Here is a 21478-nt window from a genome sequence, read left to right on the forward strand (position 1 = left end):
TTTTGACTACATTGGAATTTGACTGTTCCAGAATAGGGCATTTTGGAAAATCGCGAACTGCATTGACTGTCTGTGCAGCCTCTTAAAGCCTGAGGTTTCAGGTAAAGGAGCTTGTTTGGTCCCACTTAACTATTTCTCCCTTAATCTCTTGTTCGCCTCCACTTGTTTCCTGTCATCCTGTCCATTCCAATAATTGCCCCAGTTTTAGCTTTAGAGGGACCATTGCTTTTTGCACTATAACATGATTATCCTTCATGGATCTCCTGGGCCTTTAATGTAGATTTAATGAGAATTTTCTCATTTACCATTTGGAAGCTCAAGTCTAACTTGCCCTTCCATTATGCACTTGGCTTCAAGCTTAATATCTTTGAAGTTGTGCACTGCACTCCAACTTCAAGTGATCTTTCTGAGGTAACCCCTGTTTTATGCAAGCAAGTCGTGTTTTTTTTTAACAAGTGACTCAATGTTCTGGAAACTCTCAAATGCCTTTCTCCCTCGAGCAATACTGAAGATTTGAGGTGGAGAAATTAAAGGTGTAACACAGGACTGCATTTGCCATCAGGATCTTTGGGGGTGGGTGCAGTGCAGTGGTGTTATGTAGAGGTGTGGTTTTTTCTTTTCACATCATTTGGCCTTGGGCAGATCAGAAAAACGTGTGAATTTTCTTTATGCCTATGGAAGGAAACTATACTGTCTCAAATTGTCATTGAAGCCTCCCTCTTCAATATAGCCATTTCAACAATTGCCTTTTTTCTAAATATCTAGATGAGCCCCCAGCTCCTAATGAAATCACAAGTTAACTTGCTTGAATTTTTCTTTTTGCAAAGGGTAGTTCAAAGCTTGCTTCTTTGACCAGTTGTCTTAATATTTTTGATCAATACCCAAGATTCTCAAAATTCACTTGTGAATACTTGTACCTCCTTTAAGATGACAATATTCATTAATTAGATCTCATTGAGTTTTTTTTCATGCAGAGGGTGGTATGCATAGAATGAGCTGCCAGAGGATGTGGTGGAGGCTGGTACAATTGCCTCATTTAAGGGGCACTTGGATGGGTATATGAATAGGAAGGGTTTGGAGGGATATGGGCTGGGTGCTGGCAGGTGAGACTAGATTGGGTTGGGATATCTGGTCAGCATGGACAGGTTGGACCCGAAGGGTCTGTTTCCATGCTGGACATCTGACTCTAAGAATAGGAAAGACTACTCCATTACCTGGGGTTTTAATTGAATTACACATCAGACTTCAATGTTTCTCCCAGTCTCTTTGGGCAGACTGAGTTGGGAAGTTGTCTTGGGCCACTTATTCTTTGGTATCTCTACCACAAAGTTGTTGTGCTTTGTAATGAAATCTACAATTCAAGTAACACTTTTGCAGATTACTTTTTCAGCTGGCTCCAATTTTGTTAATCTTTTGAACTAGTCACAGCAAATATGGAAAATTTTTCTACAGATAAAAGCAAACCAGTTTCAGTACTGAACTGGAATAACTTTTATTTCAGAGCACAGTAGATGTTCAAAGTGCATTAGTACTGTTTGAATTTGTGAGCTTCCTTTCCATGTTACCTATTACACTAAAAACATGTCATTAGGTTCCTGCTAGTTGGTTTTTTTCCTCTTCTTCTGTGCCATGTCATACAAACACAGTGACAGTGAGTCTCCCATTATTGACTATTAAAGTTAAGGCTTATAAACTGTATTGTAGTTTTGCGAGACTACCTATACTGAAGTCTCTCTCTCTCTGCCAAGTGAGCTTCCAAAGATTTGGAAGATCTAAGTTGATTGGGTGGAAGGAATTAAACACTTGCCACAGTGAATGCAGGTGTGATCTTGGACAGACAAAGATCCCCAGTCCCAAAGTCATGCTCACTTCCAACCTGTCAAAGTGCCCAAGCTAATCATTTTAAAGATTAAGTTTAGCTCTCAAACAGGTAATGAACAAGGCCAATTGCTGATTTTTCAATATATTCCTTGCCTACTTTTGTGGCCTTTAAGTGTAGGAATGCCATTCTAAAGATCAGATTGCAGGCTTTACTGCACTTCTATGTTGTGGAAGTGCTGATGTTGGACAAGGTCAGAAGTCACATGACACCAGCTTGTAGTCTAATAGGTTTACTTAATCACAAGTTTTTGGAGCAAGTTTCCTGATGAAGGGCTTTTGCCCGAAACGTCGATTTCGCTGCTCCTCGGATGCTGCCTGAACTGCTGTGCTCTTCCAGTACCACTCATCCAGAACCTGGTTTCCAACATCTGCAGTCATTGTTTTTACCAACTTTAAACGGGTTATCATTCACCGAGAAATAAATTTAAATAAGATGTATTCCTGTTTGGAGGCGAAACCTCGGATGGATTGTATCCGCAATGAAAAGATAAAGTCACCAGCGTTCTATCCGACTTTCACGCTGCCTTCCCATTAAAGTCGAGTGGTTTAACCTGAGAGCCACAATGTTTCGGGTGAGGGGAGAGATTGAGCGCATCTTCATTGGGTCGCCTCAGTCAGTGTGAAAATTAAACCTAACGCAATTTTAAAATGTTGTTTTATTTGAATTTAAGCAATTTGCTTGAGCTGGGTATTTGCCCATGATTAAAGTGTACCCGCCAGACTCTGTTCAACTCCCTGATGAAGGGCTTATGCTCGAGACGTCGACTCGCCTCAAATGCTGCCTTAAGTGTGCTTTTCCAACGCCACACTTTTCAACTCTCCGTTATACTCTGATAAAACTACAGATACTGAAGGAACTATGCACGTCTGGCAGTAATGTAAATTCGGTTGGTTGTGTTTTGCTCTCTCTCCACTTTGGAGATTTCACCTGAGGAACCTGCGTGTAATAACGCGAGATTTGACATGATAACTAACGCACCGCACATGCGTACATTCTCTTTTCACCAGCGGCCATTGACGACTCAGCTGGAGGGGTAGGATTGAGCTGTTGGTATCCGTTAACATCTGATTGTTTTCTAACTTAACTGTGGTAAAGTGATACTAGATATTGAGTTGGAGACCGAATACAATGTCATATGTAGTAATATTTTTTAGAAATAAGTATGGAGTGGAGTTAGATGGGAAGTATAATGTAAGAATCGGTGGGGCCTACAAAGCAGGCGGGGGATCTGGAGAGTCCGTGTTCCCCGGTATTACCCAGTTCCTGCTGGGCTCACTATCCCCCGGTGTCCCTCCACTGTCAAGGAAGCTGGTTTCAGGCCCACTGTAACAAGTCTTCTGATTGATGTACTACCACCTTACTTTACCTTGTATTTCAAAGCTCTGGTCTGATTTCTTTAACTCATGTTTTCCGAATTAACAACGAGCAGCTGGCTTAACTTTCGTGTTTCTTCTGTGTGCAGCCAACATGAAGTTCAACCCCTTTGTCACATCTTCCCGGAGGAAGAACCGCAAGAGACACTTTAATGCTCCATCTCACATTCGCAGGAAAATTATGTCCTCTCCACTCTCCAAGGAGCTGAGGCAGAAATACAATGTTCGCTCAATGCCCATACGCAAGGATGATGAGGTTCAGGTAAGTGAAGCAGACCCTAGACTTTAATGCACAGAAAGTTTTTTTTAAAAATGTGCACATTAACATAAATGTATGGTTCAATTTATAGTGTTACCCAGCCTTTCTGTTTCAGATATTGATTGTAATGGGTTTCTAACATTTTAGCTTTTACACTTCATTCATGTCTGTGCAGATGCTCTGGCTGTCATAATTATAATAGCAGAAATACATGGAGGGGAAAAAAGTGTGAACCGGCATCTATAAAGTGAATGTGTCTTAAGTGTGCGTTTCAATGGAACCGATGTTGTCAGACTTCTGTATTTGGAATTCTCCACTTTTTCTGAGAGAAAGTTAAGATGGTGCGGTTCAGAATTTCTTTCCTTTTTAACCTTGTAGCGCTTTATTGGGTTTTTGAAGCATATTGATATAGAAGTATTACAGTGGATCTACAGTGTAATTTAGTATCACTGGTAGGTAGTTTCTAGGTTGAAATAAATATTGACAATAGTAAACACAGTGGTTAGCACTGCTGCCTCACAGCGCCAGAGACCAGGATTCAATTCCCGCCTCCGGCAACTGTCTGTGGAGTTTGCACGTTCTCCCCGTGTCTGTGTGGGTTGCCTCTGTGCTCCAGTTTCCTCCCACGGTCCAAAGATGTGCAGGTTAGGTGAACTGGCCATGCTAAATTGCCTGTAGTGTTAGGTGAAGGGGTAAATGTAGGGGAATGGGTCTGGGTGGGTTGCTGTTTGGAGGGTCGGTATGGACTTGTTGGGCCGAAGGGCCTGTTTCCACACTGTATGTAATCTAAGTAAACGCTGTTTGGTATTGCTTTCTTGAAAGGTCAGGTGACCAGTTGTGCTGCTTCCATGGTTATATTTATGTCTGTTGGTCCCATGTCTGTCTTTGCACTCATGTACAATCTAGTACTTAGGTTTTCAGATGCCCAGTTAACATTCCCAAATCTTCAAAGTTTGTGCGAAGATTTGTAGCTCGGGTGCTCGTTGCTGTGGTTCTGTTCGCCGAGCTGGAAGTTTTTGTTGCAAACGTTTCGTCCCCTGGCTAGGCGACATCATCAGTGCTTGGGAGCCTCCTGCGAAGCGCTTCTTTGATGTTTCCTCCGGTGTTTATAGTGGTCTGTCCCTGCCGCTTCCGGTTGTCAGTTTCAGCTGTCCGCTGTAGTGGTTGGTATATTGGGTCTAGGTCGATGTGTTTGTTGATGGAGTTTGTGGATGAATGCCATGCCTCTAGGAATTCCCTGGCTGTTCTCTGTCTGGCTTGCCCTATGATAGTAGTGTTGTCCCAGTCGAATTCATGTTGCTTGTTGTCTGCGTGTGGGGCTATAGCCAACAAGCAACATGAATTCGACTGGGACAACACTACTATCATAGGGCAAGCCAGACAGAGAACAGCCAGGGAATTCCTAGAGGCATGGCATTCATCCACAAACTCCATCAACAAACACATCGACCTGGACCCAATATACCAACCACTACAGCGGACAGCTGAAACTGACAACCGGAAGCGGCAGGGACAGACCACTATAAACACCGGAGGAAACATCAAAGAAGCGCTTCGCAGGAGGCTCCCAAGCACTGATGATGTCGCCTAGGCAGGGGACGAAACGTTTGCAACAAAAACTTCCAGCTCGGCGAACAGAACCACCGCATTCCCAAATCTAGTCAGCATTAATTTTGTTTTTTTTTGTGGAGCTTTGTTCTGGTTGTTTTGAGACTTTGACCTGTCACCTTCCACTTGACCTAGGAATCTTGATAGTGTTTATCATGGATGAGAAGACTTATTGACACTGCTTGGATAAATAAACTATCGTTGTTCTATTTTAACATATTCTACCCATCATCCAATTCCTTTATGTTTCCTTACCTGTATTTGCTGTGATAACCCAATATCTTGAATTCCTAGGTTTAAATTCCTGTGTCACTACTTAGCACTTTCTCAGACCCTTGTTCTTCTGACTGTTAACTCTTCTGCATTCTCCCTTTGCTTCCTTATTGTTGACTGTTCCTCTGATCAACCAGGATGTATGATTCTAGAATTTCATCCCTTACCCCCTTAATGAGTCATTTCTCTTGTGACCCTCCATCAAAGCTCACCTCTCTGGCTAATCTTTCACCTATGTCTCCGAAAATTGCCTTAATTCAAATTTCCCTTTTATCTGCTTCCACGAAGTGCCTATGAATGTTTTCTTCATTAATTCTGCACATATTTATAAATTATGCATGTGTAATTTGAATATTCGTAGAATCCCTCCAGTGTGGAATCGGCCCATTTGTCATATTGAATCCTCTAAAGAGAATCCCACCACCCAGTGCTTTCCCCTGCAATTCTGCTTTTCCCATGGCTAATTCACTTAACTGAATATCCTGTTTCCTAGGCAATTTAGCATGGCCAATCCACCTAACCTGCATATCTTTGGACTATGGGAAGAAACCCACACTGACATGGGAAGAATGTGTAAATTCCACATAGAGTCACCCAAAGCTGGAATTAAACCTGGGTCCCTGATCTGCGAAGCAGTGCTAACCTCTGTGCTGCTATTTGCGATCAATTTTAGGAATTACTCAAGAACACTATACTTCTTACTTCCAAAGTCATCAGGAATTCAAGAATAATTGTTTACCTTAAAACAATGAAACTGTTTCATCACATGATCAACTTAAAGCACAAATATTTTGGTTGATTCTGATATTTTGATCTTGAAAGAGTAGAGTTCCCATTAATTGCTAAAAGACAATCACATTGTTCAAATAAGCAACATTCAAATACCAGTGAAACAGCAAATTATAACTTGAATTATTATAATTCTAATATTTAAATTACATGTTCTATATTTATTATCTTGTATGCAGGTTGTCAGAGGACATTACAAGGGTCAACAGATTGGTAAAGTTGTCCAAGTATACAGAAAGAAGTATGTGATTTATATTGAACGTGTGCAGCGTGAAAAAGCCAATGGTACCACAGTTCATGTTGGCATTCACCCCAGTAAGGTAAGAATGACGGAATATTTTCTGGTTAATGTCAGCAAGTGAATCTGTCTACGTAGTTATATGGACAGTCGAGTAACTAAACAGATGCCCTACTTTTGGGTTGATCGTTGTGAGGAGAACATTTTCAACAATACGTTGTAAGTTAATTCAACAATATGTCTAGATTTGAGCAGGTAACCAAAGCTGACTGCAGCATTCCTTGTACTGCATTGAAACAGAGTTAGTGGAGCCAGCTAAGGATGAGATCTTGCCTTAAGTGAAAGTCAGAAAAAAAATGTAATTTTTTCTTGGATAGCAGCATGGAAGTTCACTCAGAAACCTAGCTAATATTTCCTCAATAAACTGCCATTTCTGGTGTGGGGCCTTGTCCGCGAATTAATTAACTTGCTGTTTTCAAGGTATATTTCATATTTCAAAAACACTTGAAATTTTGAGTTATTGTGACTGTTCTGTCTTTCTACAATACTTAATGATCTTGGAATTTGTCATCCTCAAACTAACATAAGTTTATAGTTACTCAAAATGCTGACGTTTTGAGTTTTTTGTATAAACTAGTGGGTCACTTCAGGTTAGATCCATTGTTTATAGTTGCAGCTTTTGTTTACTGCAGAATCCAGTTTGAGTAAGCAACTGAAGTATCCATATATAGCTTTGTTTTAAGCAATTTTGTGATAAAGCCTTTAGCATACTGGCTAAAGGTTAGCTTCTATGGTAGTGGGTATCTCAGGAGGATGAAGAAATTAATTTACTCAATACCTCGAGCTGAAAATAACTGCTCTTATCGTTTCAACTCAAATACAGTCAGTTGCGTTCTAGTACAACCCTGTGTTATAGAAAAAATCACGCTTTAGAAACAGTACTTAAAAGTGTTGGCGATGTAATCACATTACATTTTAAAAGTTTGTGCTTCAGAAATGGTGCCTCAGTTCGTCAATCATATTACAGCGAATTCAGGTTGACGAAACATGTTATAGCAGATTGACCTGTATTATGCTCTGATGATGGGGGGTATTCACGAAGCAGCACCTCTTCTGTTAGTTATTTAATTGTCTCTGACTAATCCTGTTCTAGATTGGGACTAGATTGGGTTGGGATATTTGGTTGGCATGGACTGATTGGACCGAAGGGCCTTTTCCCATGCTGTACATCTCTGACTATGACTCTGTAAGTAGGCCATTCAGCCCCTCAATCCCAGTTGTAACAATTGTAATCTCAAATTCAGCTTTCAGTGCCAGCATATTTCTGTTAAGAGTGAAGGGTAAGGCTGGCAAGAGTAAGGAACCCTGGATGACTAGCTATTGAGGCCCTAGTCAACAAAATGGAGTCATATAACATAGGGCGGCACGGTGGCACAGTGGTTAGCACTGCTGCCTCACAGCGCCAGAGACCCGGGTTCAATTCCTGCCTCAGGCGACTGACTGTGTGGAGTTTGCACATTCTCCCCGTGTCTGCGTGGGTTTCCTCCGGGTGCTCCGGTTTCCTCCCACAGTCCAAAGATGTGCAGGTCAGGTGAATTGGCCATGCTAAATTGCCCATAGTGTTAGGTAAGGGGTAAATGTAGGGGTATGGGTGGTTTGCGCTTCGGCGGGGCGGTGTGGACTTGTTGGGCCGAAGGGCCTGTTTCCACACTGTAAAGTAATCTAATCTAATCTAATCTAATATAGGCAGTTGGGATCAAGTGAATCCCATGAGTCCAGAGGGTGTCCAAGTATACTTGAGAAAAATCTGGAGGGCGAAAAAGTGATAATAAGATGGCTTTGGTAGGAAAGGTAAAGGAGAATGCAGGGATTCTCCAAGTCTATGAAGAGCAAAGAGTAATGAGGGAGAGAAGATGGCTTCTTAAAGATAACAAGGTTGTCTATTTGCAGAGCCACAAAAGATGGAGGAGATCCTAACTGAATATTTCTTGTCAGTATTTACTGTTGAGAAATGCATGGATGCGCCGCAACGTGGGGAAATAAACAGCGATGTTTTAAAGCATGTCCATATTGCAGAAGAGAAGGTCTTGCAGTCTTATAACACATTGTGGTGGATAAATCCCTGAGACCTGATGAAGTGTATCCCAGGATTTTGTGGGAAGCAAGGATGGAAATTGTGGGTTTCAGAGTGAACTGTACGATGATTGGAGGCTAATGATGTGCCATTATTTAGAAAAACTGCATGGAAATGCCTTGGGAACTACAGACTAGTGAGCGTAATGTCTGTGGTGGCTAAGTTGTTAGAGTGGATTCTGAGAGACAGGATCTACAGGCATTTGGAGAGGCAAGGACTCATTCTGGGTAGTCAGCATGGCTTTGTGCATGGGAAATTCTTACAATTTTGATTTGAGTTTTTTTAAGTGGTTACCAAAAAACTAGATGAGTATGGTGCGGTAGACATCTGCATGGACTTTAGGTTGTTGAGTAAGGTTAAATCGCATGGGATCCAGGTAGAGCTAGCCAATTGAATAGAACGTTGGCTAGATGTTCGAAGACAGAGGGTGGTGACCACACTGTGCCATAGGGACTCGTGTTCTTGAACATCATAGAATCCATACAGTGTGGAATTATTGTTCATCATTTATGGGATATCATTGGATGAGAATTTAGAAGGTATGCTTAGTAAGTTTGCAGGTGACACCAAGATTGGTGGTATGATAGACAGTGAAGAAGGTTAACTGGGAATGCAGGGGGATCATGATCAACTGGGCAGTGGACTGAGAAATGATAGGTGGATTTTAATTTGGATGAATGCAAGGTGTTTGATTTTGGTGGGTCAAACCAGGGCACTGGGTAGTGTTATAGAACAAAGAGATGGAGAGGTACAGTTTCATAGCTATTTGATAGTGGAGTCATAAGTAAATGGGGTGGTGTAGAAGGCTTACGGCATGCTTGCTTTCATTAGTCGAACCATTGAGTAGAGGAGTTGGGATGAATTGTTGCAGCTGTACAAGATGTTGCTGAGGCCACCGTACTATAGAAAGGGTCTTATTAAATCAGAAATAGTGCAGAAAAGATTTACTAGGATCCTACATAAACTGGAAGGTTTGACTTACAAGGAGAAAGTGAGGACTGCAGATGCTGGAGATCAGAGCTTAAAAATGTGTTGCTGGAAAAGTGCAGCAGGTCAGGCAGCATCAAAGGAACAGGAGAATCGGATGTTTCGGGCATAAGCCCTTCTTCAGGAATGAGGAGGGTGTGCCAAGCAGGCTAAGATAAAAGGTAGGGAGGAGGGACTTGGGGGAGGGGCATTGGGAATACGATAGGTGGAAGGAGGTTAAGGTGAGGGTGATAGGCCGGAGAGGGGGTGGGGGCGGAGAGGTCGGGAAGAAGATTGCAGGTCAAGAAGGCGGTGCTGAGTCTGAGGGTTGGGACTGAGAAAAGGTGGGGGGAGGGGAAATGAGAAAGCTGGAAAAATCTGCATTCATCCCTTGTGGTTGGAGAGTTCCTGGGCGGAAGATGAGGTGCTCTTCCTCCAGGCGTCGTGTTGCCATGGTCTGGCGATGGAGGAGGCCAAGGACCTGTATGACCTTGGCCTCCCGCTGCACCCGATGTGGCCTCCTATACATTGGGGAGACTGGCCGCCAACTTGCGGAACGTTTCAGAGAACACCTCTGGGATACCCGCACCAACCGCCCCGTGGCTAAACACTTCAACTCCCCCTCCCACTCCACCAAGGACATGCAGGTCCTTGGCCTCCTCTATCGCCAGACCATGGCAACATGACGCCTGGAGGAAGAGCGCCTCATCTTCCGCCTAGGAACCCTCCAACCACAAGGGATGAATGTAGATTTCTCCAGATTTCTCATTTCCCCTCCCCCCCACCTTTTCTCAGTCCCAACCCTCAGACTCAGCACCGCCTTCTTGACCTGCAATCTTCTTCCCGACCTCTCCAGCCTATCACCCTCACCTTAACCTCCTTGCACCTATCGTATTCCCAACGCCCCTCCCCAAGTCCTTCCTACCTTTATCTTAGTCTGCTTGGCACACCCTCCTCATTCCTGAAGAAGGGCTTATGTCTGGAACGTCGATTCTCCTGTTCCTTTGATGCTGCCTGACCTTCACTTTTCCAGCAACACATTTTTAAGGTTTGACTTGTAAGGAGAGGTTGGATAGGTTGGGACTTTTTTTCCTTACAGTATAGGAAAATAGGTTGACCTAACAGAGGCCTCTAAAATCATGAGAGGTAGACAGCCGACAACTTGATAGGGGAGTCTAGAACTGAGGGCATAGGTTTAAAGTGAGGGGAGAGGTACAAAAGAGTCAGGGGGGACAATTTTTCACATGAGGTGACAAATGTATGGAACAGGCTGACAGAAGTGGTCGTTGAAGCGAGTACAATTTTGTCAATTAAGAAACGTTTACGGGATAGGTATGGAGGGATATGGACGAAATGCAGGTAAATAGAACTAGTTTAATTATGAAAACTAGACGGCATGGACAAGTTGGGCTGAAAGGCCTGTTTCCATGCTGTAGACCTCTGACCTCTCAAGATTCTTGTTAAACAAGGAAACATCGATCTCTGTCTTCTAAATTTTCACAGACTCTGCTTTATGAGCATACAAAATCTCATTCAACTTTCTTGTTGTAAATGACCAAAGCATCTTCCCTTGACATTCAGTGGCATTGCGACAGTGTAATCACCTACCATTAATATCCCATGGATTACCTTTGATCAGACACTTAACTGGACCCACCACATAAGCACTGAAGCTACAAGAGCAAATCAGAGGTTTGTTACTCTGAAGCACGTAATCTGAATATTGATTTTTCTAAGGCTTTTCACAGACTTGCTTCTCTTCAAGTATTGCCAGACCTGTATCTCTAGCAATTTGTTTTTATTTCAACTTCTCAGTACTTCACTTCTATTTAGGTTTAATGAGAGTTGGATTTGTCAGCAAAGTGCATTGGACCAGTATTTGGGTTGTAAGGAATTTCCATCTTGAACACTTGGTTCTTAGTTCAGTATGGAGAAAGTGAGGTCTGCAGATGCTGGAGATCAGAGCTGAAAATGTGTTGCTGGAAAAGCGCAGCAGGTCAGGCAGCATCCAGGGAACAGGAGAATCGACGTTTCGGGCATAAGCCCTTCTTCAGGGATGAGGAAAGTTTGTCCAGCAGGCTAAGATAAAAGGTAGGGAGGAGGGACTTGGGGGAGGGGCATCAGAAATGTGATAGGTGGAAAGAGGTCAAGGTGAGGGTGATAGGTCAGACTGCGGTGGGGGCGGAGAGGTCGGGAAGAAAATTGCAGGCTAGGAAGGCGGTGCTGAATTCGATGGATTAGACTGAGACAAGGTGGGGGGAGGGGAAATGAGGAAACTGGTGAAATCCGAGTTCATCCCTTGTGGTTGGAGGGTTCCTAGGCGGAAGATGAGGCGCTCTTCCTCCAACCGTCGTTTTGTTGTGGTCTGGCGATGGAGGAGTCCAAAGACCTGCATATCCTTAGTGGAGTGGGAGGGGGAATTGAAATGTTGAGCCACAGGGTGGTTGGTCCGGGTGTCCCAGAGGTGTTCTCTGAAGCGCTCCGCAAGTAGCCGGCCTGTCTCCCCAATATAGAGGAGGCCACATCGGATGCAATAGATGATGTGTGTGGAGGTGCAGGTGAATCTGTGGCGGATATGGAAGCTTCCTTTGGGGCCTTGGAGAGAGGTGAGGGGGGAGGTGTGGGCGCAAGTCTTGCACCTCCTGCGGTTGCAGGGGAAGGTGCCGGGAGTGGAGGTTGGGTTGGTGGGGGGTGTGGACCTGACGAGGGAGTCACGGAGGGAATGGTCTTTACGGAATGCTGATAGGGGAGGGGAGGGAAATATATCCTTGGTGGTGGGGTCCGTTTGGAGGTGGCGGAAATGACGGCGGATGATGCGCTGAACATGGAGATTGGTGGGGTGGTAGGTGAGGACCAGTGGGGTTCTGTCCTGGTGGCGGTTGGAGGTGCGGGGCTCAAGGGCGGAGGAGCGGGAAGTGGAAGAGATGCGGTGGAGGGCATCGTCGACCACGGGGGGCAATTGCGGTCCTTGAAGAAGGAGGCCATCTGGGTTGTGCATTTTTGGTACCCCACTGGTCCTCACCTACCATCCTACCAATCTCCATGTTCAGCACATCATCCGCCGTCATTTCCGCCACCTCCAAACGGACCCCACCACCAAGGATATATTTCCCTCCCCTCCCCTATCAGCATTCCGTAAAGACCATTCCCTCCGTGACTCCCTCGTCAGGTCCCTACCTGACGAGGGAGTCCCTACCTTTTATCTTAGCCTGCTGGACAAACTTTCCTCATTCCTGAAGAAGGGCTTATGCCCGAAACGTCGATTCTCCTGTTCCCTGGATGCTACCTGACCTGCTGCGCTTTTCCAGCAACACATTTTCAGCTCTTAGTTCAGTATCTTGAAGAAACCATTTTATCTTTTAAAGAAAGTGATAAATATTTAATGCAGCTCATTTGATTGGCATCTTTTTATCAGCAAAGGCAACATAGGTGTCGTGAAGAATAGCTTCCTGTTCTATAAACTTGTGATTCTCTTGATGTGCTGGCCAGCATTTCTCATTCACTCATTGTGAAAACAATTTTGTTTATGAACTGGCAATTTTGTTCATTCTCAAATCATGGCACTCGAAAATAAGCCATTGTATTTTGAGATTCTTTTCAGTTATGACATCTTAAGGAGTATGATTTAACTAATGGGTGATGGTTTTGTTCCCTTTGAGAGAGTGGGGGAATGGGGGAAGTGGTTTTGTGCATGAGGACTACATCTAAAATCTCATAATTCCACATTTATTTACAGTTGTTGACTGGCTGTTTCTGTCTGTTGCAAATCAGAGACCTGTATGAATTGTTACATATGAAGAACTAACTGCAAAAATTCATGTAATTTATTGCAGGTGGTGATTACCAGGCTAAAGTTGGACAAAGATCGCAAGAAGATCCTTGAACGCAAGGCAAAATCTCGCCAAGTTGGCAAAGATAAAGGCAAATATAAGGAAGAATCTGTTGAAAAAATGCAGGAGTAATTAAATGTTCCATTTATGCTACTTTCAATAAAGATTCAAATAACACCCTAGTTTTTTTTTAAATGAAATCTTTTTTCAGTACATTTTTGTGTAGATATGTGGATTGTATTTTCCAATTATTTTGAGAAAAATTATTCATTCTAGTTGGTTAGAACTGAATTCGCTTGTGGTTCCAAGACTAGAGGTTTTCATGGGGATATTCCCTTTTCATGTGTGCAAAGTATCAAGTTCAGCTTAAGATGGCATTCCTTTCAAATTTTCCTTTCTGTGGGAAAGTATCTTGCAACATTGTGGATATACCTACATCAAATAGGCCACATGATTCAAGTAGGGAATTCACTATAACCTTCTCATGGGCAACTAGGGATGTGGATTAAATGTTACCCAGACAGCAATATCTACACCCTGTGAGAGAATGGAAAAAAAACAGTTTCTCAATGAGGAATTTGTGGGGAGTGGGTAGCATTCGGATTAAACTAATAGAAAAAGGAGTTAAATGAACGATGCACATCACTTGGTGTGTTTGTGTGTGTGTCCATAAGTCAAAACACAGAAGAACTGCAATTGGAACAAATCCAGAAAAAGCAGAGTTAAAAAGTGTGTAATTTAAGCAGTGTTCATAAAAATACAAGGATGAAGATACCACCAGGGTGCAAGTACTGTGCAAAGAAAAAATACTGAGTTGAAGAAATCACTGGGGTGCAAAGGATAGTGCAAAAAGTATCAAGGAGACGGCCTCGAGACAGACAGTGTAGAACTGTTGTAAAAACTGCAAGCAAAAGAGACACTGGTTTGAGAGTACTGCATTAACAACCTTTGCTTGTTGGTTGTAATATGTTTTGTATTAATTGTGTTTTTGTCCTCTAGAGCTTGAGATCTGGGGATACTTTGAGTTTAGTTTGTATCTTGGGAATGTATGATGACTTGAAATGAATGTGTTTGACTGTATTAAGTTTGGAATATGCATGGTTAAAGTGCTGTCACTTTAAACGAGTCATGGTCATAAAAGTAAAAAAAAAACTAATGAAGTGTTGATTCAGAGTTTGTCTTAAAGCATGGTAAAAAATTCTTAGAATTGGTCATGGTCGATTAAAAATTAATTGAAAATCAAAAAAAGACACAATACTCCATCCCCAAATTATCTCAAAACAAAACCCCAAGCTAACAAATATGCACAGGAGAGGGAACAGAGCTCTCTCAAACGTATACAGGAGGGAATCTGAGGAAAAAGCAGATAAGATTGGAGATGATCAGAATCACTGAGGTCCTGTAAGATCAATCCTACGGATAGTGTTTTTTTAACAAAAGAAGCACTAATAAAGAATATGGCATAAAATGGATGGAGGAAACAGGTCTGGGTAAAATTTTAATCTCAGGAACGTTGTGTTTAGATTATAATGTTTGGGATTTCATTTTCTGGCCAGAATGAACTTCCAAACATTGTTTTAACATTAATGGATCTTCAGTTCCAGATGATAAGATTTACTTATTATAAATGTACTTTGGCTTAAAAACATCCAGGTGATAAGAACATTGGAATGTTGAAAATACAATTCTCTATGGACAGTGTTTTTAAAAAAGGGAGAATTTCACAAAAGAGGTTGACCTGCAGGTAGTCCTCAGATAACGTGCAGCACAATTTGCTGATAACATCATTGAGGAATTAAGGAACGGTATTTTAGAGAACGCTTACCTATGTTCATAATAGCATGATTCTAGCAGTGATTGTTTTGCAAGCTTCGTTCTGCGTGTGCGCTGATATCAGCTGCTGGGACACTGCAACTTTTTATGAGAGATAGGAGTCAAGAGTGTGGTGCTGGAAAAACACAGGCAGTATCTGAGGAGCAGGAGAATCGATGTTTCGGGAATTAACCCTTTATAAGTAATCAGGCTTATGCCCAAAATGTTAATTCTCGGATGCTGCCTGACCGGCTGTGCTTTTCCAGCACCACACACACTACTCTGATCTCCAGCATCTGTAGTCTCCAATTTCTCCTGTCTGAGAGAAATGCATTGAAATGTACACTACTCTTAGAAAAGGCTATAGCCCTGGAAGAAAAGTTGATATTATAAAGTGTAAGAAGAGAATGTGATATAGCTCATTTAGCAGGAATGGGGAAGTTTGTCGTGGTTGTGGGTATGTTTGCTGAGCTGGGAGGTTGATTTGCAGATGTTTCGTCCCCTGTCTAGGTGACCTCTTCAGCGCTTTAGAGGCACCTGTGAAATGCTGCTGTCCTGTCTCTTCTGGTATTTATTTGGTTTTGTTTCTGCTGCTTCCAGTTGCTGGTTCCAATTGTTCATTGTAGTGACCAGTAGAGTGGATCTAGGTCATTGTGCTTGTTGATAGAGTCAATGGATGAGTGCCATGCTTCTTGGAATTCTCTGGCTGTCCTCTGTTTAGCTAGTCCTATGATCATTGTGTTGTCCCAGTCATCGTGTGTGGGGCTACTAGGGACAGCTGGCTGTGGTGTTTTGTGGCTAGTTGTAATTCGTGGATGCAGATTGAGTTGTCTGTCTGTTTTGCCTAATATGGTATTTTGTGCAGTCTTTGCATGGAATCTTGTAAATTATGTTTGTCTTGCACATGAGTTGTCCGAGTGAGTTATCTGAACGTGCTTGTCTGTTATGGGCTGTCATGAATCCCAGTGGTCGGAGAAGTCTGGCTGCCATTTCCGAGACATTTTTTATGTAAGGTAGCCTGGCTAGTGAGTTAGGTCGTGGCATGTCCTCGTCACGTTTGTCTCTTAGGCATCTGTGGATGAAGTTGTGGGGATCTCTTCTTGGTGAAGACTCTGTAGAGGTATTCTTCTGTTCATAGGCTGGGAATGCTGCGAGGTGTTGTAGCCCTTTTGAACAGGGTCCTGTTGCAGCTCCTCGTGTGTGTTTGGGTGGTTGCTGTTGTAGTTCAGGACCTGGTTGGGGTGTGTGGCTTTCCTGTACATTTTTGTGGTGCATTCACCATTCCATGTTCTTTGTACAATCACATCCAGGAATGAGAGTTGATTGTTGGTTTCCTCCTCTTTCATGAATATCATCCCTGGTGAGTATGGTGTTGATGATCCAGTGTGTGTTCTACATATGATGTCTACATATCTGATCCAAAGTTAGGGTTGGATTTGTAATAGGGCTGTTTGTTCCAATCTTTGCATCACTGCTTCTGCTATGACGTGTGTCGTCAAGTGGACGACAAAAAAAACACTAATAACCAGGATTGACCTACAAAGGATGAAACCAGAAAGCAATAACACTTCTAGATTTTACAGCTTACTCAAAGTACACAAACCAGACATACCACTCAGACCTATTGAGGCACTGCTGGGAATGCCATCACATAAACTGGCAAAAGAACTCAAACTAAAACATTTGATCAACAAATCCAAACTCTCCATGCAATCATCACAGGACTTCTTAGACAACATTAAGAACATAAAGTTAGACAAGGACAGAGCAATGGTCTCATTTGATGTAATGGCACTGTTCACTCAATTGACAAAACAATTGACAATAGACAACCTCCTGGACAAGCAGAACAGACAACACGATGGGGAACCTATCAACAAGGACTGCATAATCAAACTACTAGGCCTGTGCTTTATGACACACTTCACATTCAACAACCAAATATATCAACAGACCAATGGAATACCTATGGCCTAACCCATCAATGGGCTCACAGCTGAAGCAGTGGTGCAAAGATTGGGACAAACAGTCCTACCAGAGTTTCGGTTGGATTTGTGGATCAGATATGTAGATTACACTTATTATTAAGAACAGCAATCGAGAACATCCACTGGATCATCAACACCACACTCACAGGGATCAGATTTATGAAAGCGGAGGAAACCAACAAGCAACTCCCATTCCTGGACGTGACCATACGAAGAATGTGGAATGGTGAATGTACCACGGAAGTGTACAGGAAAGCCACACACTGACCAGATCCTGAATTACAACAGCAACGACCCAAACACACACACGAGAAGCTGCATTAGGACCCTGTTCAAAAGGGCTACAACACACTGCAGCACTCCCAACCTAGGTCCACTTCTTTTAGTTGTTTATATAAATGATTTGGATGTGAGCATAAGAGGTATAGTTAGTAAGTTTGCAGGTGACACCAAAATTGGAGGTGTAGTGGACAGAGAAAAGATGACCTCAGATTACAATGGGATCTTGATCAGATGGGCCAGTGGGCTGAGAAGTGGAAGATGGAGTTTAATTCAGATAAATGCGAGGTGCTGCATTTTGGGAAAGCAAATCTCAGCAGGACTTATACACTTAACGGTAAGGTCCTAGAGTGTGTTGCTAAACAAAGAGACCTTGGAGTGCAGGTTCATAGCTCCTTGAAAGTGGAGTCGCAGGTAGATAGGATAGTGAAGAAGGCGTTTTTAATGCTTTCCTTTATTGGACTGAGCATTGAGTATAGGAGGTGGGAGGTCATGTGGCTGTAGAGGACATTGGTTAGGCCACTGTTAGAATATTGTGTGCAATTCTGGTTGCCCTCATAGCAGAAGGATGTTGTGGAATTTGAAAGGGTTCAGAAAAGACTTATAAGAATGTTGCCAGGGTTGGAGGATTTGAGCTATAGGGAGAGGCTGAATAGGCTGGGGCTGTTTTTCCTGGAGTGTTGGAGGTTGAGGGATGATCTTATAGAGGTTTGCAAAATTATGAGGGGTATGGCTAGGATAAATAGACAAAAGTTTTTTTTTCCCTGGGCTGGGTGTGTCCAGAACTAGAGGGCATAGGTTTCGGGTGAGCTGGGAAAGATATAAAAGAGACCTAAGAGCAGCCTTTTCACACAGAGTATGTACATGTATGGATTGAGCTACATGGGGAAGTGGTCACTGCTAGTACAATTGCAACATTTAAAAGGCATTTGGATGGGTATATGAATAGGAGGAAGGGTTTGGAGGGATATGGGCTTGCAGGTGGGACTAGATTGGGTTGGGATACCTGGTTGGCATGGACGGGTTGGACAGAAGGATCTGTTTCTATGACGATGTAGGGAAGAAGAGCACCTCTACAGAGTCTTCACGAAGAACAGAGATCCCCACAACTTCATCCACAGATGCCAAAGAGGCAAACAACGTGATGAGGACATGCCACACCCTAACTCACTAGCCATGATACCTCACATAAAAAGTGTCTTGGAAATGGCAGCCAGACTTCTCCGACCACTGGGATCATGACAGTCCATAAACCTCCAGCCACTTTCAGACACCTCACTAGGACCAAAAACCTTATTATACCTATCATATGCAAGACAAACATAATTTACAAGATTCCATGCAAAGACTGTACGAAACACTATACAGGGCAAGCAGGCAGACAACTAACAATCTGCATCCACAACAGCAACTAGCCACTAAACGCCATGACCAGCTGTCCCTAGTAGCCACACATACATGACAGGGACCACAAATTCGACAAGACGATACAATGATCATAGGGCAAGCCAAACAGAAGACAGCCAGAGAATTTCGAGAAGCATGGCACTCATCCACGGAGTCTTATCAACAAGCACATTGACCAAGACCCAATAGACTGGCCACTGCAATGAACGACCTGAACCTGATGAAGGCTTTTTGCCCGAAACGTCATTCCTGTTCCTCGGATGCTGCCTGACTGCGGTGCTTTTCCAGCACCACATGCTTGACTCAGACTCGAACAACCGGAGCCGGCAACCGGCAGCAGCAGAAATGGAACCAAATAAATTCCAGAAGACACATGACAGCAGTGCTTCACAGGAGCCTCCAAAGCGCTGAAGATGTCACCTGGACAGGGGACGAAACATCTGCAAATCAACTTCCCAGCTCAGCAAACATACGCACAACCACAACAACCGGCACCCGAGCTACAAAACCTTACACAAACCTGTAATGGGGAAGTCTATCTCATGCACCATAATGAGCCTCTATCCCTGCATTAACAATATTTTTTAAATATACTGTTTTAAATTTACTTTTGTTTCATTGATAAATATGATTTATACCTACATTCAGCCTGTGATGTAGTTTCTGTTAGATGTTTGGGTGATTTTTGAGTGATCGTGAGTGATTTTTTTTTGCTGGTCTGCCCCTAACCCCACTTTTCCCATAGGCCCCATTATTTACATTAAGCGATTTTCAATTAACCGAGGTTTTGCTGGAACACAACTACGGCGTTATAGGAGAACAACCTGTATACTTTGCTAAAAAGTATAATACATTTATTTCTTTGCAGGAGAAGGAGACACGGATGATGTAATTATGTGCAGTTCAGATCCCACCCCTTTTAAATCCATATTAAGTCAATACTAATTAATCCATTCTGCTTGATGTGGAATGAATGGATACTATTTATTTTTCAGAAATTTTGAGTCCATGTATAGTGTTTTACTGCTACTGAGTGAAGTAATCTGAAGAATATTGAATTTTAGAGTAAGATATGTAAGTAGATTAACTGAAAACAATACGTAGACAGTGTTCCGGTCACCTCAATCTGGTGGCCATACTGGAAGTGGAAATTTAAAAGCAATGTCAGATAGACACAGAGTAATCTCCAGCGACTAGTCGCATCCCTTGAAGTTAGGGAAACGGATAACCGGATGTAGAGTAATGCATTGTAAGACAGCCGGCAGTACAGCATGTTAATAGGTATTAGAGCCAGTACCTCTATTAGAGATCTGGATTTACTATTTACAAATAAAACTGAAAGTACAAGGTCTGAGTGGTGGGACTCTTATTGAAATAAGAATTGTTGATCGTATAATTAATGCTTTTGTTTATATGTGCAAAAATACTGAAGGTACTGGGGGTAGATTTACCAGAGCAGTTAGGAGCCACAATTGATGTGCAAAAAGTCAACATTAAATGAACTCATCAGTTTAGATTTAGAAAATCAAGGATTGCATGCCTCCTTAAGAGTATCTGTGCTACCTGGGCATTAACAATATCCTCCCCGTTAACATAACTAGAGAGATGACATTACATTCCCCATATAGTAAAGTCTAGCTGTTGGAAGCTGGCAGACTGAGGTGTTACGGGCTATTGGCGAGCCGTGAGGGAAGCTGCACTGTTGCTTGGAGATAAGCGCATTGAAGTGGTTGAAGACAATAGAGAGAACCCACAAGCTATGTCAGTCAGGAAGGAGAGACACATGATTAGAATCCCCTCATGGAGCAGGAAGACGAGAGACAGGGTCGAGTTGAGGTAGAGTCATTAAAGGGGCCAGATATAAAATGTATGTTTGTAAATAAAGCGGGGAAGTATTATGATGCTGAGGCCAGTACAAGTTGGGCCCTGGTTAATTTATAAGGAGAATTTTTGGCAGGAGGAAAGAGAGATAGATCTCTGCACAGGCAGGTGAAATAAAATAACTTACTGCCACCCTGCAGTTAGGAAAAGGACAAAGGGTTAACATCTACACAGACACTAAATATGCCTTTGGTATGATCCAGGACTACATGATGGCATGAGCAGGAACACCACTTAAATTATGAAGATAAATGTTTGTATCTTTCCCACTTCCCTGATGGGGGTTTTGAATCAGAAATTCTCGCTTATCTCCCATCAATCCTTTTGGGCCGTGGTAATATCAACACAAAATAATTCACTCAAAAAGAGATTATTGAACGTCCTTATAGTCATTATTCCCCCCCATGGCATGTTAAGCTTGTCATTTTTTTCATCGTTCCACTAGAAGTGCTTGTCTTGGTGGAAGTCAGCAGAGCCCCTTTTTTTGGCCTGTATTCTGTCCGTAGTCGTCATCTTCATTGTGGCAATATAATACCTAAAAATAACGCCTGTGACATAAAAAAAAGACTATGGTAATGACAGGAATTACTATTGTCTGGATAATAGAAATTTCCAGGGATCCCAGCCACCTCGTGGCCCAATTCCATAGGTTCAAAACTGGGCATTGTTTCAGCTTGCTCACTTCTTCATGAATGTGACCCACCAAATCAGTAATTTCCTCAGAGTTGTGTGGGAATTATGTGCAATGTTCTCTGCCTT

The 21478-nt window shown here is 42.7% G+C and overlaps 1 protein-coding gene across 2 annotated transcripts; it reads left to right on the forward strand.

Moving 5' to 3' along the window:
* Positions 1-2779: 2779 nt before the first annotated feature.
* rpl26 (ribosomal protein L26) lies at positions 2780-13534 on the forward strand. Of its 2 annotated transcripts, none has more exons than XM_043703844.2 (4): positions 2780-2915; positions 3345-3517; positions 6364-6504; positions 13356-13534. In XM_043703844.2, exons 2-4 carry the CDS (start codon positions 3350-3352, stop codon positions 13482-13484), a joined length of 438 nt encoding a protein of 145 aa, XP_043559779.1. In that variant the 5' UTR covers positions 2780-2915; positions 3345-3349; the 3' UTR covers positions 13485-13534. The 2 variants fall into 2 exon arrangements, with proteins under 2 accessions (XP_043559779.1, XP_043559780.1); XM_043703845.2 differs by having other exon boundaries at positions 2901-2928.
* Positions 13535-21478: the final 7944 nt, after the last annotated feature.

The sequence above is a fragment of the Chiloscyllium plagiosum genome, unplaced genomic scaffold, assembly GCF_037043375.1.
Source record: "Chiloscyllium plagiosum isolate Xiang-an unplaced genomic scaffold, Cpla_swu_hap1 HiC_scaffold_16, whole genome shotgun sequence".
In the NCBI taxonomy this organism is placed as follows: domain Eukaryota; kingdom Metazoa; phylum Chordata; class Chondrichthyes; order Orectolobiformes; family Hemiscylliidae; genus Chiloscyllium; species Chiloscyllium plagiosum.